Source organism: Typopeltis vanoorti, chromosome 22 (assembly GCF_054136105.1).
Source record: "Typopeltis vanoorti isolate ZY-2024b chromosome 22, IOZ_Tvanoo_1.0, whole genome shotgun sequence".
NCBI lineage: Eukaryota > Metazoa > Arthropoda > Arachnida > Uropygi > Thelyphonidae > Typopeltis > Typopeltis vanoorti.
In genome coordinates, this window is record NC_143570.1 from 94,284,499 (window position 1) to 94,303,563 (window position 19,065).

Genomic DNA, 19,065 nt, shown 5'->3' on the forward strand with positions numbered 1-19,065 from the left:
CCCCTGCTTTAGCCACCTTTTATTTAGAGCATTTAGAAGACATCCTTTTTTCATCTATACGTCCTCAACCTTCATTCTGGGTTAGATATATAAACTACATTTTTGTGGTGCTTAATTCGATAAGCACCACCCACCATCAGGTAATTTAACAACAGTTTATAGAAAACCCGCTTTCACTGGATGTTACATTCAACAATCTTAACATCATCCTTCTCAAAAGACAGGAATTATGAAATGTGTAATTTGACGAACTAAGCCTAATTGTTCAACTCCCCATCATTTATAGGAAGAACACTCAACTATCAAACAATATATGAAATTAAATGGTTTATCCAAAAGGACTACACAACATCTGTTTGACTCCTACAAACCTAACCCAAACAAGGAATCAATACATCGAGTTCCAATCCCATACATCTCTGGCATTTCAGAATCGATTTCAAGAATTCTGAAGAAATATGATTTAGTAGTGATTTTTATTCCTATTAATAAACTCTCAACATATTTTCCCTCTTCTAAAGATAAACGCTCACCTATGTCTCTTCCAGGTGGATACCAAGTTTTATGTGACTGCTACTTTCCTACTTCAGACAAACTGGATGCTCATTAGAAAAAAATAATACAAGAACATCAATCATATATTTTCCACAACACATCTGATAAAAAAATCCAAAATCTGATTATTTTCCAAAAATAACCAGATTTTTGGAAAATTTCACCTTATACAGTTTCCAGATGGACTCTGGTTCTACCTTTGCCTCCATCTACTCCATAGGATATCTCCTCCACATTAATCTGGTAACAACAGCTCACCAACTTTGTCTCAATCATATCCCTCCTTCTATTAACAAGGCTCTATAAGTTGCATTCCCTCAATCACTACCTGTATCTAAAATTCCACAGACCTGACACTAACTTAGTAAACCTAATCTGGGCCTCTCCAATTCTCATCCCTCTGAAAACCAGGCAACAAAATCTGTGCACAGTAGATCATATGTGGCCTGATCAAAGCCTTATTCAAAGAAACCATAACTTCTTTGTTTCTGTATTCAATATTTTCCTTATTATTGCCATATATTGGGATGTTCTTACAATTTTACCAATGCGACTGCTAAACTTCAAGTTTCTTTCAACCATCACTTTCAGATCTACATGGTGTGAATAATAGTTCCACTCATTTGTCCATTCACATAGTCTATTCAGATTTTTCTGCAAGGCTCCAATATCTGCTCTACATCTCATAGCTCCTCCCAACTTTGCATCATTGTCAAACAGCTAAACATTTCCTGTTAAGCCAATCCCAATGTCATTAACATACAACTTAAATAACAATGGTCCCAAAACAGATCCCTGTGGCACTGCACTAGTGACCTTCCTCTTTGGGGCAATACCACTCCTCCATATACAAACTGCTTATACCTATCAGACAGCCGATCAGCTTTCTAACAAGAGATTGTTATCTAATCTGGTTATCTAATTAGAGCGAGAATTAAGAATATAAAGGAAGCAATTCAAAAACAGAAAAGAAAAGTAAACAAAATTGTAATTGTAATAGGTACTAACGACTTAACTAGTGATAAGTTCAGTATGAGAGAGGACATGAAAAGGTTGTTGGAAGAGGCAAGAATGAAGAGTGAGAAAGTGAAAGTCGTCAGTATTTTACCTCAATATGATAAAAAAATTAAGAAGAGCTATGATGGCAAATGATTCTATGCATAGGCTGTGTAGAAGGAATGCATATGAGTTTTTGGATGTGTGAAGTGAGTCTGAGGGAAGATTAGATTTGTATAAGAGGGACAGCCTACACCTGAATGCATTTGGTATCAGGAGTCTAGAAAAACTAATAACTGGTATGAGACCTAACACAGAGTCAGGGAAACTAAATTAGAGAAGAATAGAGATCTGCAAGATGTCCAACTGTGTCAGGCAGACTGCAAACAAGAGCATACAAAAGAACATGCAGGTAGATTATTATGTCTTTACATGAATGCTAGGAGTATCAGAAACAAAGGGGTAGAGTTTGCCTTAGTCATTATGTTGGGACCTCAGATTTTGGGCATTAGTGAGACCTGGCCATCAGAATCAGAAATATTAACAGGTATCGAGTGTAAACGGTACACTATTTTTAGGAAGGATAGAGAGAGAATAGGAGAAGAGGGGGGTGCTGCTAATGACATCGGATGACTTGAATCCAGTTAGAGTTGAGACCTATAATTGTAGTACTACTACTAACAGTATTTAATGTGGCAGTGAGTTTGAAGCCATCTGGCATGAGGTGAAATCTAACAAGATCAATTACATAGTGGGGTATTGTTACAGACCTGGTGGATTAGTTACTAGTGATGAAGAAATGCATCACCAAATATACAAGATGAGCAGTAAAGAGTAATTATAATGGGAGACTTCAATTATCCAAATATTGATTGGGAAGCAGCAGAATCTCATGAGAAGAAAGAAAATGCATTTATTGAGCTGTTGAGGGACAACCGCCTCAAGCAGCATGTGACAGAAGGAACTTGAAGTCAAAGAGTGTTAGATTTGATTATAGTGTCAGAGAGCATTTCAGTTAAAAATGCAATTATTCTGCCTCCAGTTGGCGACAGTGATCATGCAATACTCAGATGAGAAGTGACTAAGTTCATGAATGTTCCATTTAGAAAAGATTATATGCTGAACTACAAGGCAGGAAATTATGACCAACTGAGGAGTATACGAAGTTCAATGAAATGGGATCAGTTGATGGATGGGAAGAATAACAATGGTGTAGGGGAAGCAGTTAAACAATACTTAAATGATGCAATATCGGAGTGTTCTAGAGAGTTCGAAGAATAAATAGGGTAGGAGTCAAACGGATGTGTAATCTTATTAAGCAAGAGATTCGTAAGAAAAGTATGATGTGGAAGGAATACCGTGTGCATTATGAAAATTATAAGTGGCAGGCTACAATAGTCACAATTGTTATACAGAAAGCAAAGTCTGAGTATGAAAAGAAACTAGCTCTGTGTGCTAAAGATAACCCAAAAGAATTCTATCGATATGCTGCAAGTAAAAGAAAGAATGAATATGAAAGAATAACTCTTCTAAATGCAGATTGCATGAGAGTTACAGATGCAGAAGTTGTTCAACTAATGAGTGCCCATTTTGTTAAAAGCTATCAACCTGGTGTATGCGACATTGAGCTCACTGCTACCACTTAACTGGATGAAGAAACTCATATGTATGCGGATGAGTTATTAGAGCTGTTGCAAAAGCTGAATAAGAATTCGACAATGGGGACTGATAGGATATCAGTACATATGCTAAAAGAGTGTTCAGCTGAACTGGCTATTCCTTTCACCAAGCTGCTTAATATAAGTCTCAGAACAGGTTAGATTCTGCAGGAATGGAAAGAATGTATGGTAATTCCATTGCATAAGGGTGGTACAAAGACTGATGAATCCAACTATCAACCAATTAGTACTCAGGAGTGGTGGTGAAGATTTTGAAAAAATTGGTTAGAACTAGCATTCAGAAATGAGTTGACAGCGAATCTCTACTTTGCAATGAGTAACATTATTATTATTACACCCTCCATGGAGTCAGACTCATCGTGGGAGGCTCATTCAACTGACAACATATTTATCATATAGAATCTTAACTTCCTTAACACTCCTTGCATTAACAACGCATTCTGGTAATGCATTCCATTCACTGACAATTCTTCATGTAAAATCTCTACTCCTCACACCCCTCTTCACCACACTTTTACATAACTTCCAGGAAAAACCTCTGATTCTTCCCTTCTTACCTTCTACTCTTTTTATAATCCCCTCTGGATCAATCTGATAAAAATCCTCTCACTAACTTAAATGTCTCTATCATATCACATCTCTTCCTCCTATCCACCAAACTCTGCAATCCACATCTCTTCAACCTCTCTCCATAGCCAGCATTACAAATGCCTGATGCTGTCTTAGTCACTCATCTCTGTACCCTCTCCAAAGTCTCCACACCTCATTGAAAACCAGGTTACCAGACCTGATCACAATAGTCCAAGTGTGGTCTGACCAGTGCCTTATATAGTGGCACAACCACTTCCTTATCCTTGCATGTTAGAGTACTTCTTATCATAGCAGTACTATGATGTACAAGCTTTAGGGAAGGTCACATTCTATAACAATGTTACCATTGCACTAGACAAGGAGGAATGGATACACCATGATACTTTTGGATTTTGCTAAGGCTTTTGACAGAATACAGCATGGAAGACTGTTGCATAAATTGAAGAATATGGGATTGGATTATTATTACCCCAAGACCTCATGGAGTCAAAGATCATCTGGGAGGTCCTATTATCACACACACATCTCATTATACCATGTCTTAAACACACTCAAACTCCTTGCAGACACCACACTCTCAGGCAAGGCATTCCAATCATTCACAACTCCACATGAAAAAAATCTGCCTCTCACTCCCCTACTCACACCCTCTTTATACAGTTTCCAGGGATGACCTCTGGTTCTCCCCTGATCTCCCACTATTCTCGGTAGAACTTCTCCACCATTGATCTTATAACAACCCCTTACCAATTTGTAGGTCTCTATCATATCTCCCCTCTTCCTCCTCTGCACCAGACTCTGCAAATTACATCTTCTCAATCTTTCCTCATACTCAACATTCCAGAGGTCAGAAACTACCTTAGTCAGTCGCCTTTGGACCCTTTCCAACATGTCTTCATCCTTCTGAAAACCCGGTGACCAAATCCGGGCACAATAGCCTATGCGTGGCCTAATCAAAGCCTTATACAACGGAACAAGAATCTCCCTACTTCTACACGTCAGTGTCCTCCACATCATTCCCAGAAGCTTTGTGTTGTCTTCACAATTTTGGCGACGTGTCCCCTAAATTTTAGATCCTTATCCACTATCAGCCCCCAGATCTCTTATTTCTTTCATCTCCAACAATATATTCTCACCAAGCATAAATTCTGCATACCATCTTTGTTTTCCAAATTTTAAAAAATTACATTTTGCAACATTGAACTCACATCCCCATTTCCATGCCCAATCACTCAATTTATTCAAGTCTTCTTGCAAGGCTACAAAATTTTCACTACTCTTTATGGTTCGTTCCAACTTTGCATCAACTGCAAACAACTGAATATTTCCATCCAAATCTTTGCCAATATCATGAATATACAAGTTAGACAGTAATGGCCCTAAAACAGACCCCATAGGCACTCCACTAGTAGCTTTCCTTTTCCTGGATATCGTGCCCCCATACACAACTTCTCGATACCTATCAGATAGCCAGTCTCCAATCCAATGCACTAATCTAATATCCAACCCCATTATGAACTATTAATATGAATAAGAGGATGGCTGATTGACATATCAAAAATTTGTATATGGGGGGATGTGAATCTGCAAGATTTAAGGTAACTAGTGGTGAACCACAAGGATCAGTGCTTGGTCCACTGTTATTCAGTCTATACATTAATGATATTGGGAAGGATTTGAAAAGTCATGTACAGTTATTTGCTGATGATACAAAGATAGGTTGGGTAATTGAAAATGCTGCTGATATGCAGTACTTGCAGAATGATTTGAGTCAGTTCAATGTCAGTAAATGTATAGTCATTCACTTTGGCATGATTAGATATCCAATATATTATATTGGTGGGATTATACTTGAAAAAACTGATGAGGCTAGGGATTTTGGAGTGTATTGGAAGTTTTTTTCAATTGGTTAGACTATAATAAATGTAGTTTAATCCTTTATCCAAGTGTAAGTAAACAAAGTGTGAGCCTGAAGTATCTTCAGGAATGAGGCAAATCGTGGCAAAGGTGGACCAAGATCTCATCACTCCTTGTCTTAGTACCTCCCTTGATGCAAAGCACATCTCCTTGCAGACATGTATAATGCTATGCATTAAGGGAAGGGCCACTACCCAGACCAGCCACTACTTCCCTTAATGCATAGCATTATACATGTCTGCAAGGAGATGTGTTTTGTATGTTGCTTTGCATTAAGGAAAGGGCCATTACCCAGACCAGCCACTATTTCCCTTAATGCATAATGGAGTGATGAGAGCTTGGTCCACCTTTACCACAAGTTGTCTCAGTCCTGAAGATACTTCAGGAGCAAACTTTGTTTGCTTATGCTTGGATAAAGGATTAAACTAAATTTATTACAGTCTAACCAAGTGAAAAAAAACTTCCAACAGATTTCTCTAAATCCATAGTAATTTAATATTAAGGCGAGACACCTTTTGGCAACTCCTATAGGTAAATATGATTTCTCAATTGCTTTCACCTTGGTATCACCACCTCTGGGTCTGGTTCCCACTGACAAGACCTCAATATAGGTCGAAACCAGTTCTGGGTAGTAGCCCTTCCCTTAATGCATGTCTGCAAGAAGATGTGCTTTGCATTAAAGGAGATACTAAGACAAATAGTGATGAAAGCTTAGTCCACCTTTACCACAAGATGCCTCAGTCCTGAAGATACTTCAGGTGCAAACTTTGTTTGCTTACACTGGGATAAAGGATTAAACTAAATTTATTATATTTTGGAGTATAGTAGATAGGATGTTGAAGTTCAGGGGACATGTAGCAAAGATGCAAATACAACTCAAAAGGTAATTGCAATGAGGAAATGTACGTTCGCATGTAAAGATAAGGGTGTGATCTTGTCTCTTTACAAAGCGCTGGATAAGACCTCACTTGGACTATTGTGCGCAGGTCAGGTCTCTTGGTTTCTGATGTGATTCTGATATATTGGAGAGAGTGCAAAGGAGAGGGTTAATGATGATATCAGGATTGTGGAATACTGAGTATGAAGACAGATTGAGAACTTGTAGACTGCAGACACTAGCAAACAGGAGAAAGAGGGGTGATATGATCGAGACTTACAAACTTCTGAAAGGTTCATACAGGATTTCAGTTGATGGAATTTTTCAATTATTCAATTTGAATAATTCAAATAATATCATAGTAATAGCTATGATAGCAGGTGTGTAGTATGTGGCCTCCGTCGATGAGATTAATAATAATAATCCCCACAGAATCTTCGTATACTGATCTTGAGTCATTTGCAACACCATTCTTCAACTTATTCTTTTTCTCTTCCATTCGTATCCACTATATCTAATTTCATTCTGTACAAGCTTCATCTCATTCCTTATCTTAATCATTTCATTCTTTAATACTTGCAATCCAGCAATTGACTTCCTTAATTATGTCCTGTTTTCCTTTTTTAATAATTTCTATATTCACATTCTCCACACTCATATTCTCATTCTCTCTCTCTCTCTTCTGGCTATAATTCTTAGTCTTACATTCATCACAGCCTATCACCTTTCATCTGGCATACTTTACTTCCAGTTCCCTGCTTTCAACTCACCATAATCCATAATAGATTTAGTTTAATCCTTTATCCCAGTGAGAGCAAACAAAGTTTGCGCCTGAAAACATCTTCAGGACTAAATATAGTGTTGTACTATCTTATCCAGTAAGTAGTGCAACACCAAGGCAACTCATGGCAAAGGTGGAGCAAGCTACCAGGCACTTCTAACCCAGTATCTCCCATAATGCAAAACACATTTCCTATGTGGATATGTATACTGTTATGCATTAAAGGGATTGGCCATCTACACTATATTTAGTCCTGAAGATGTTTTCAGGCGCAAACTTTGTTTGCTCTCACTGGGATAAAGGATTAAACTAAATCTATTATAGTCTAACCTAGTGATAAATAAATTTTCAACATCTTTCTCTAAATCCAGAGTAATTTTTAAAAAAGGTGATAAACCTTTTGGCAACTCCCATAGGCACAGATGACTTGCTACTGCTTCTTCCTGGTATCTCCAGCTCTGGGCCTGGCTCCCACTGAAGAGACCTCAATAAAGGTCGAAACTAGTCTGGGTAGATGGCCAATCCCTTTAATGCATAACAGTATACATATCCACATAGGAAATGTGTTTTGCATTATGGGAGATACTGGGTTAGAAGTGCCTGGAAGCTTGCTCCACCTTTGCCATGAGTTGCCTTGGTGTTGCACTACTTACTGGATAAGATAGTACAACACTATATATTTAGTCCTGAAGATGTTTTCAGGCGCAAACTTTGTTTGCTCTCACTGGGATAAAGGATTAAACTAAATCTATTATAGTCTAACCTAGTGATAAATAAATTTTCAACATCTTTCTCTAAATCCAGAGTAATTTTTAAAAAAGGTGATAAACCTTTTGGCAACTCCCATAGGCACAGATGACTTGCTACTGCTTCTGCCTGGTATCTCCAGCTCTGGGCCTGGCTCCCACTGAAGAGACCTCAATAAAGGTCGAAACTAGTCTGGGTAGATGGCCAATCCCTTTAATGCATAACAGTATACATATCCACATAGGAAATGTGTTTTGCATTATGGGAGATACTGGGTTAGAAGTGCCTGGTAGCTTGCTCCACCTTTGCCACGAGTTGCCTTGGTGTTGCACTACTTACTGGATAAGATAGTACAACACTATATTTAGTCCTGAAGATGTTTTCAGGCGCAAACTTTGTTTGCTCTCACTGGGATAAAGGATTAAACTAAATCTATTATAGTCTAACCTAGTGATAAATAAATTTTCATCACCATAATCCATTAATATATTATGATTTCTAGAGACCCTCACGCTCTAAAATCTCTCAAACACCTTTGCATGCTTCACCACTCAACACATTCAATTTTCGCCCTGTGCATCTGGATGACCTTGTCTGGCATTTTTGCCTCCTTTAATTGTTATTCTAAAAGTTCTTCCAAATGCAAACATGCTAACCTCAGTCACAACCAAACCAGACTAAAATCAGGCTAAAGTTATAATATAACACTAACAATTAATATCTAAACTTTTCTTTCGGTTATGGAGACAGAACTCTTTGACCCTTGGCACCTTGATAACAAATAACACCGATAAATCTTAATAATAAAAATAACTGAAATATTAATTAGTAAATAAATATTTACTTACATTATATGTGTGCATAAGGGTTATGTTGTCAATTTGCAAGTCACTACTAAAGTGTGTCTGTTCCTTATCTGGATAACTGAAATAAAAATATAGTTTTAAAATGTGAAGATGAACTAAAATGTCTCTCTCTCATTTTTAGAGAGAGAGTGTGTTTGTAATAGACAAGAAATTATTAATATATTATCATCATCATCCAGGCCTCCATGGAGTCAAAAGAGTTATCGTGGGAGGTCATTTTTAGGAAACAAAGTTTATCATACCACTCCTTCAACCCACTGACCATTCCTGCTCTAACCACTCTCTCAGGCAATGCATTCAACGGTTCAACCACCATCCATGCAAAGAAACCACTCCAAACCCTCTTGCTCACAGCCTCTTTTCATAACTTCCAGGGATGGCCCCTTATCACTCCTTCTAGCAGTTCGACCAAGCTAAAGAACTCCCCAATGTCTACCCTGTAACTGCCTCTCAACGGTTTAGACGTCTCGATCATATCACCACTCCTATCTACCAAACTCTGCAGTCCACATTCCCTCAGTTGATCCTTATTGTACAGTCCTGAAACCATCTTTGTTATCTGCCTCTGTACCCTTTCCACAGTCAATTTATCCCCTTCGAATCCTGGGGACCAAATCTGAGAACAATAGTCTAAGTGTGGTCCGATCAGGGCCTTATACAATGGAATGATAATTCTTATCTCTGCAGGTCAGCATCCTTCTCAGTTACCCTTACCACCTTTGCTGTGTGCTCCCTGAATTTCAGTTTTCTATCAATCATCACCCCCAGATCTCGTCTCCCCTACTTCCTTCAGTATAGCTCCACCAATCGAGTAGGCATCCTCCCATCGATGGTTACCAAACTTCAAGACTTTACATTTTGCTGCATTAAACCATCACCACCATTGATTTGCCCATCCATCTAATTTATTCAAATCCCCTTGCAGGGCTGCCACATCTGCACTATTACTGATAAACTTTCACAGCTTCACACCATCTGCAAACAACTGAATATTCCCTTCCAATCCATTGACAATGTCATTAATATAAAGGTTGAACAATACAGGTCCAAGTACTGAGCCCTGTGGAACACCACTTGTAACCTTCTACCTCCTTTATATTGCCCCACCACACACAACTCTCTGATACCTATCAGGCAGCCAATCCTGAATCCTGTTGACTAACCCGACATCAAAACCCATGTGCTGCAACATAAATACCAGCTTATCGTGTGGTTCAATGGTTCCCAAAAAGCTGTCAAACGCCTTTGCAAAATCTAAAAAAAATGGCAATATATGCCTTTCCCTCATCAACTGCTCTTGTCACTTTATTATAAAAGGTAATCATATTACAAAAGCAAGAATGCCCCTTAACAAATCCATGTTGATTCTCACAAATAACATTACCCTCATCTAATAATGCTGTATATATTCCCTCACTAATTTCTCCAAGACCTTAACATCAACTGATGACACACAAACTGGCCTATAATTAGACATTTCCAGTCTACTACCACCCTTGTGCAGCACCACTATCTTATCTTCCTTCCATTCCTTGGGTACCTTTCTCACAGCCAGACTTTTATTGAAGAGCCAGGTCAACAGAGCTGTCAGTTCTTTAGTACATTCTCTCAATACCCATGGTGAAATACCATCCAGTCCCACAGCTTTACTGGTATCCAGAGTACTCAGTATTTGGAACACACTCTCCTCTTGCACCTCTAAACCCTGAAAATACCCTATCCCTCTAGTATTAAAACCTTTTCCTGGATGAAATACTCCAATAAAGTGCTCATTGAAAAACTCCACTATGTCCTATGCATCAGTCACTCTATTCCCATTTATATCCTACAATGTCATTCTTCCACAATCATTTCTCCTCTTCCTAACTGCCACATAGCTAAAAATATTCCCTAGGATTTTCTTTGGATCTTAGTGCCAATCTCTTCTCATACTCTAGTTCTGCCTTCCTCACCATACTGGTCACTTGGCCTGCATCTTATTTTTTTCATGTATCTTCCCTGCACCTCTCTCCTTATATCTCTTTTTTAACTGCAATTCCTGTTTGATATTGCTTTTCATCCACTTTACACTAAATTGTGTCCGCTTCTTCACTCGTGGAATACAGCTCACTATTGCTGCTAACAAATATCCTTTCACAATTAACTTTCGCTAACGATATCCTGGCCTTCCAATTCTAACCTCCATGGAACTGCCCCTAGTTGATACCTATTAGTATCTATTATAATCACCTGCCTTATAATTTCACATATGTTCACTTTTCTTTGATACACCTACATGTCTACTCATCTTCCAAATCAAAACCACATGGTCACTCTCTCCAACTGGTGGGAGAGATGTCATCCCACTTATTATCAGCTCTTCTGATGCTATGACCAAATCCAAAACTCTTGAACCTCTTGTTCCCTCTATTACATGTTGACTAAGACATTTGTCCCTCAAGAATTCTAGAAATTCCATCCCCTTATTACTACATGCATTTTCCTCTTCCCAGCTTATAAGCAGTATATTATAAAAAAAATATATTATTGTTTTTATCCTATAAAAGTGCAAGCAAAGTTTGTGCATGAAATATCTTCACAATTAGACTACTTGTACATACAGGATGTTGACTTCATATCAATTGCCTTGGTATCTCATGATGGAAAACACTTTGTGACATGTATATTATTGCTATACATTATGGAAAGGATTATTAACAAGAAACAAGTTTCTGGTAGTGATCCTTCCCCATTACAGATCAACTGTTATATGATCATAAGTGATTACTATTGATCAATAGTAATCAATTGATTACTACTGTCTCAAAGAATTTGGGGAAAAAATCTTTCGATAAAAGCAATAATAATCTTCATAATAAATACCTTAATCTTCTAATTTGATCAAAAGAGATCAATAACAAATTACCAATGGAAAAAGGGGTAGTCAATTTATCTAACCGTCCACTAACAACAGACGAATTAAATGTTCTAGCAAGAGGTCATAAATTTGCGATTTGACCCAGATGTTTTGCATATTTAGATTTCATACATAACATAGAAACATCTGCCATCTTTTGAGTACCGAAGCCAACAGACTTCGTTTCGAGGTAGCAAAAGTAATCTACGATTCCAAACCTTCGGACTTGAATATCCCTACTAAATAATAAATACTAAAGACTAAATAATCATACATCCTTAAAATATAATAAAAATATAATCATTACCAGAGCTGAAAGGAAATACCACTGTGGTTCTTGATACCAATTCATATGACCAAAAAATGAATTTATTACTCCGAGATCGTAATACTTACGCCAAACTGGATTATGATCCTACAAAACATCAACTCAGGAAATTAAACAAGTTGCTTGATGAAACCTCCTCCTTAGATGAAGAAACAATTAAAAAACTCAAGACATACCATGCTAGACCTCCCAGAATTTATGGCTTACCTAAGTTTCATAAAATTAATGTTCCTCCCAGACCAGTCGTAGATTCTATTAGCAGTCCAACTTACAAGTTATCAAGATTCTTATCTAACCTTCTCCGTCCTTAAATGCCACTCAGCCTCTTCAATAAAAAATTCCAGGGTTTCATGCAAAAATAAAATACATTCAACTATTAAAAACTGATTTGTTAATTAGCTTCGACATTGTCTCCCTCTTCACGAACATTCTCCACAAAGAAACAGTAGAATTATTAACTCAAAAATTTCCTTCTGATATAGTTGAATTATTCAAATTTGTTATTACATCCGGTTACTTCACCTGGAAAGGTCAAACTTACAAACAAGAAGAAGGAAGTGCAATGGGATCTCCTTTATCACCAAACTTAGCAAACCTGTTTCTAGAACACCTTGAAGAAAAAATATTCACTTTTGAACCCAAACCAAAAATTTGTTAACGACATGTCGACTACGTATTTGGGATCATCCCGAACAGGAATTACAACTGTTTCTAGATAAAATAAACCTTCTTCATCCTCACATCAACTTTACGCTAGAAAAAGAATCTCCACAGGGTATCTCCACAGGAGATACCCTGTGGAGATTCTTTACAGGGTATCTCCTTTCTGGATTTACACATTCAAAGGAAACGGTTTCATCGCCACGTCTGTCTATCGCAAGCCTTTGATTGATATTCTACAGGAATTATCGTATCTGTCAGAAGCTCTACAAAGTCGCAATATAAGTATTAAAAGGGCTAAGTTTGGCTTTTTTTTTTTTTTTTTCCCTCGATGATGCGAGCCCTTTTTTTAAAATTTCCATAACTCAATCCTGGTTAGCACGTGTGTTTTTTTGTGATGAATTCACCACAGGTTTCATTATATAAAAGTATAGGCTAGTTTGTATTTAATCAGTAGTTAAGATTTTGGAGAAATTATTAAGATCAATTGCAGCATTGGACAGATGTTATCTATGAGAGTTAGCATGAATTTGTCAAGAGAACTCTTGTTTTAGTAGTCTGATTGCCTTTTACAATAAACTAAAAAGAGCAGTTGATGAAGGAAAGGTATATTCTGCATTTTTTTTTTTTTTTTTTTTTAAACAGACATTTGACAGGATGCCATGTAAGCTAATGGTTAAGTTGCAGCACATGGGTTTGGATATCACATTAGTGAACTGGATTGGAGATTGGCTGTCTGATAAACATCAGAGTTGTACATGAGGGATCAGTATCAAAGAAGCAGAAGATTACAAGTGGGGTCCCACAGGGCTCAGTACGGAAGCTGTATTGTTTAACCTTTATATCAATGACATCAATGGACTGCAGGGGGGGGGGGGGGATAGCCAGTTGTTTGTAGATAATGTAAGCTGGGAACGGTTATTAATAATAGTGCAGATGTGGTAGCCCTTCAAAAAAAATTTAATAAACTGAACAGATGGGCAAATAAGGCGGGATATCAATTTAATTTGGCTAAATGAAAAATCTTAAAGTTTGGGATACATCAATGGGAGGCTGCGTTCTCTGTTGGTGGAACTGTACTGGAAGAAGTGAGGGGAGGCAAGAGATCTGGGGTTCATGATTGATAGAAACCTGAAATTCAGGGAACATATTGCAAAGGTGGTGAAGGTAGCCCAGAGGATTGCTGCAATACTGAGAAGTATGCTGATCAGCAGATATAAGAGTTGTCTTTCCATTGTACAAAGACCTGATCAGATCACACCTAGACAATTGTGCTCAAATTTGATCCCCAGGATTTTAAGGCGATAAATAACCTTGTAAAGTGTGCAGAGATAGATAGCAAAGATATCAGATAAAATATGAGATGATAAAATCTCACATTGACATCTTATGTAACATGTTCGCTTTTACAAGATTTGTTTGATAAAAATTTATCATTTATGAGAAATATGTTTCACTTAAGTAAATTATATTCAAATTGCAAATTTTGTACTTCGCATTATTGAAATTATCGTAACATAAGATTTGTAATAACGGCAGATATGTGACGTGGAGTTCTCGCTGTGAATCTCAGGATTGAGCATGCACACAACTTGTGTGCATGCTCAAGAATGAGGAGAGGTGGCAGAAAGATGTATTTGTTGACAGGACATATTTATGGTTGATAGTGATTGACAGAAGCCATTCATCACCAGAAGAGGCATTTGTAGTAGACAGAGGTTGTCCTCGTGAACTCCAAAAAGAGGAGTTCATCAATAGAAGGAGTCATCGCCAAAAAAAAAGCGAGAATTGGCAGGAAACTTGAAGCAGAGATGACAGGAAGTAAATATTGTTTTTGCTTGGAAAGAATCATTTTTCAAGGATAAAGAACTGCATAGCTATAATATCAATCTGGAATAATATAACTAACAAAGGATTAAAATTTAAATTATAGTTAATTCACTCTACGACTATCTAACTATTGGTTTGATGAAAGGGGAGAATAACACACATTTATTATTGTGTAACAATCTCACAAACTCACAATCATTAACATTATAAAAAAATATAACATTGGCGCAGTCAGGCAATAGAATAAGAAAAGTGTGAGAGAGATAATAACAATACAATATTATTAACATCAGACCTGTACAGTGTTAGTTTTGAGGACAGACAGAATATGAACTGCAAAGTTTGGTAGATAGGACAGGTGATATGATTAAGACATTTAAACTATTGAGAGGTAGTTACAGATTTGACACTTGTGAGTTTTCATTTGGTGGAAGAGAGTAAAAGAGCAAGGACAAGGGACTATCCCTGGAAGTTGTGAAAGGAAATCATGATCAAGAGGGTGATGAATGGTTTACTTTGCATGGAGGATGGTTAAACCATGGAATGCATTGCCCAATAGAGTGGTGAGAACACGAAATCATTCACGAATGTTGAATGATTTCAAGGAGTGGTATTATTATTATTATTCAGGCCTCCATGGAGTCAAAAGACTCATCATGGGAGGTCCTTCCTTAGAAAAACAAAGTCTATCAAGAATCATTGAGGGGAGGTTCCCCCCCCCCCAAGAAACACAAAGTCTATCATACCACTCCTCGAACTCATTGACCATTCTCGTTCTCACCACTCCATCAGACAATGCATTCCATAGTTCAACCACCCTTCATGCAAAGAAACCACTCCTCACCTTTTTCTCACAGTTTCCTTTCGTTAATTCCAGGGATGGCCTCTTGTAATCACTCCTTCCCGCTGTTCATCCAAGCGAAAGAATTCCCAGTGTCAACCCTGTAACCACCTCTCAACAGTTTAAAAGTCTCAATCATATCACCTCTCCTTCTTCTATCCACCAAACTCTGCAGTCCACATTCCCTCAGGCGATCCTCATAACTATCAATGTACAGTCTTAAAACCATCTTTGTTATCTGCCTTTGTATCCTTCCCACAGTTAATTTATCCCCTTCAAATCCTGGGACCAAATCTGAGAACAATAGTTCAAGTGTGGTCTCATCAGGATCTTATACAACGGAATGATAATTGTTTTATCTCTGCAGGTCAATGTCTTTCCTCTGTGCTACCTTCACCACCTTCCATCGATGTTTCCCAAACCTCAAGAACTTACATTTTGCTGCATTAAACTCGCCCCCACCCCCCATTCATTTGCCCATCTGTCTAGCTTATTCAAATCCTCTTGCAGCACTGCCGCATCTGTACTATTACTAATAATCCTTCCCAGCTTTGCATCATCTGCAAACAACTGAATATCCCCTTGCAATCAACTGACAATGTCATTGATATAAAGCTTAAACAATATAGGTGTCTCAGTACTGAGCCCTGCGGGATCCCACTTGTAACCCTCTGCTTCGTTGAAACTGCCCCACCATACACAACTCTGATACCTATCGGAGAGCCAGTCCTGAATCCAGTTGACCAATCTGATGTCCAGACCCATGTGCTGCAACTTAAATATCAGCTTATCATGTGGCACCCTGTCAAATGTCTTCGCTAAGTCTAAGAAAATGGCAGTATATTCCTTTCCCTCATCTAATGCTCTTGTAACTTTATCATAAAAGGTTAGCATATTGCTAAAACAAGAGCACCCCTTCACAAATCCATGTTGACTCTCACAGATAACATTACCCTCATCTGCCGAATGCTGTATACGGTCCTTCACTACTTTCTCCAAGATCTTACTAACTATTGATGACACACAAAATCGCCTTAATTAGACACTTCCAGTCTGCCACCGCCCTTATGCAATGGCACTATCTTACCTTCCTTCCATTCCACGGACACCTTTCCTGCAGCCAGACTTTCATTGAAAAGCCAGGTCAAAGGCACTGTCACTTTCCTAGCACATTCTGTCAAAACTCGTGGTGAAATATCATCCAGTCCCACAACTTTACTGACATCCAGAGTACTCAGTATTTGAAACACACTCTCCTCCTGTACCTCTAAACCTCGAACCTGCCCTATCCATCTAGCATTAAAACTGACTCCTCCAGGATGAAATACTCCAATGAAGTGTTCATTGAACAATTCTACTATGTCCTCTGTATCAGTCACTCTATTCCCATTTCTATCTCACAATATTATTCTTCCACAGTCATTTCTCCTCCTACTGGCCACATATCTAAAAAATTCCCTAGGATTTTCTTTGGATCTTAGGGCTAATCTCCTCTCATATTCCAGTTTCGTCTTCCTTACCATACTAGTCAGTCTTCTGGCCTGTGTCTTATACTCTTCATGCATTTTCTCTTCACCTGTCTCCTTATATCTCTTCCACAGCCTCTTTTTCGCATGCAATTCCTGTTTAATATTGTTTGTCATCCGCTTTACTCCAAATTGTGTCCTCTTGTTCAGTCGTGGTATATGTGGCACGATAGATGTTTTGTAACGTGGCCTTCCCATGATGAGTCTTGTGACTCCATGGAGGTCCTAAATCATAATTTTTGCAATAAAATCTATAAGCTTGTTTCTTTTCACTAGTAAAACTCCTGTATATAGTCCGACCACAGAAGGGAGAGCTCTCATTGGAAGACTGCTAAGAAGAGTCAATTCATGTTGAAGGGGAGAAAGAAATAAGGCGATGAACGAATTGGACAACAATACGTGAAATCACATGCTTTAGAGGTAAAATTTTCCAATTTTACTGTTATACAAGAAAAATAGTTGCCACTTTAAAAACTACAATGATCATAAAAGAGGAGTTAATTCTCCGACGTGTAATAATAAACAACTCATCCCACAATACGGATTGATTACCCTATTATCGGAATGGATTCTCCTTCTGTTGATATGTGCAGAAGTCAAAGGGTCTCGTATCTGTGGGCATACTATAGTAATCCTGTTTTGTTATCTCATGTCTAGTTATATTATAATAATATAAGTTGTTTATATTATTAACATCTGATCTCCATGAAGTCAAAGAACTCATCGCAGAAAGTCCATTCTCTCTCATGCAAAAAAGAGCAAACTTTTCCTTAAACCCATTCAGTTTCTGCAATCATCACACTTTCAGGCAATACATTCCACTCATCAATCACTACATGCAATGAACTCATTTCTCACTACATGCTCACACCCACCTTATACATCTTCTAGGGATGGCCTCTTGTTTTACTTTTATATCTCTCTCTATTTTATGAAAAATCTCTTCCACATTCATAAAAGCACTTCTGTAGCATAACTGGAAGAACAAAAAGGTATATTGCACCATTTGATTGGAAAAGGCCAAGTTAGATTGTTGTCATTACAAGAGGAATCTTTGTGCAAGCACCTCTGCAGGGCAATTGGAAGAATGACGATATGGTACATTATGCCCTTTGATTGGAAATGGTCTAAGTTCGATTCTGGTCGTGATGAGAGGAATCGTTATATGTTTTTTTTTTTTTTTTTTTTCAACTGGAGGTGAGTTAGCCAGTCTGAAGTAGCAGGGTATTTTCTCCTGAAAACTCAGGTTTTTCATCCCGCATACAAATAAATTGGCCTTCAGAACACAGAATTTACAGACTAAAAACACTGGTCTTGGTGGTGGTGGGCAGTAGATGGTGTTGGTGTAGATGATGATGGTAGTTGTGGTTTGCTGTAGTTGGTGAATTAAGTGGTGGAGATAGAGAGCTGTAGAGTAGGTACTCTTCTTCGACGAGTCTTCAGACATCTTAGAAGTGTTAAGTAATAATAATTATATAGTAGCAATCCCTCACTAACTTATGTTTCTTTCATATCCACTCTTCTTCTATTCACAAGGCTCTACAACTTCCATTCCCTCAATCTCTCCTCATATCTGATATTCCATAGACCTGACACTGATTTAGTCAACCTTCTCCACATCCTCTCCAATACATCCTCATTCTCCTGAAAAACAGACTGACAAATCTATATACAGTAGTCCATTTGACTTGATCAAAGCCATATAGAAGGCAACTATAAACTGTTTCTGCATGTCAATGTCATCTTCATTATTGCTATAATCCATTGTAATGTGCTTACAAATTTAGCAATGCAATGTGATCCCCTAAACTTCAATTCTCTATTCCCCATCAGTTCCAGGTTTCTCATCTCTTCCAACTCCTTCAAAATTTTCTCATTATTCACATCCTCCCCCAACATACACACACCTGGAAGACCATGGCATCTACTCCATTTCCCATAGTTCTTCCCAATGTTGAATCACTGGGAAACAGCT

At 37.9% G+C, this 19,065-nt stretch overlaps 1 protein-coding gene across 1 annotated transcript in view; it reads right to left on the reverse strand.

Annotated features, from left to right (window-relative positions):
• LOC150094573 (integrin alpha-9-like) overlaps positions 1-19,065 on the reverse strand; it is a 670,422-nt gene that overhangs the window by 129,313 nt on the left and 522,044 nt on the right. Inside the window, exon 21 of the mRNA XM_090411817.1 lies at positions 8,992-9,067. Coding sequence (XP_090267943.1) covers positions 8,992-9,067 — 76 coding nt within the window. The remainder of the gene's footprint in view (positions 1-8,991; positions 9,068-19,065) is intronic.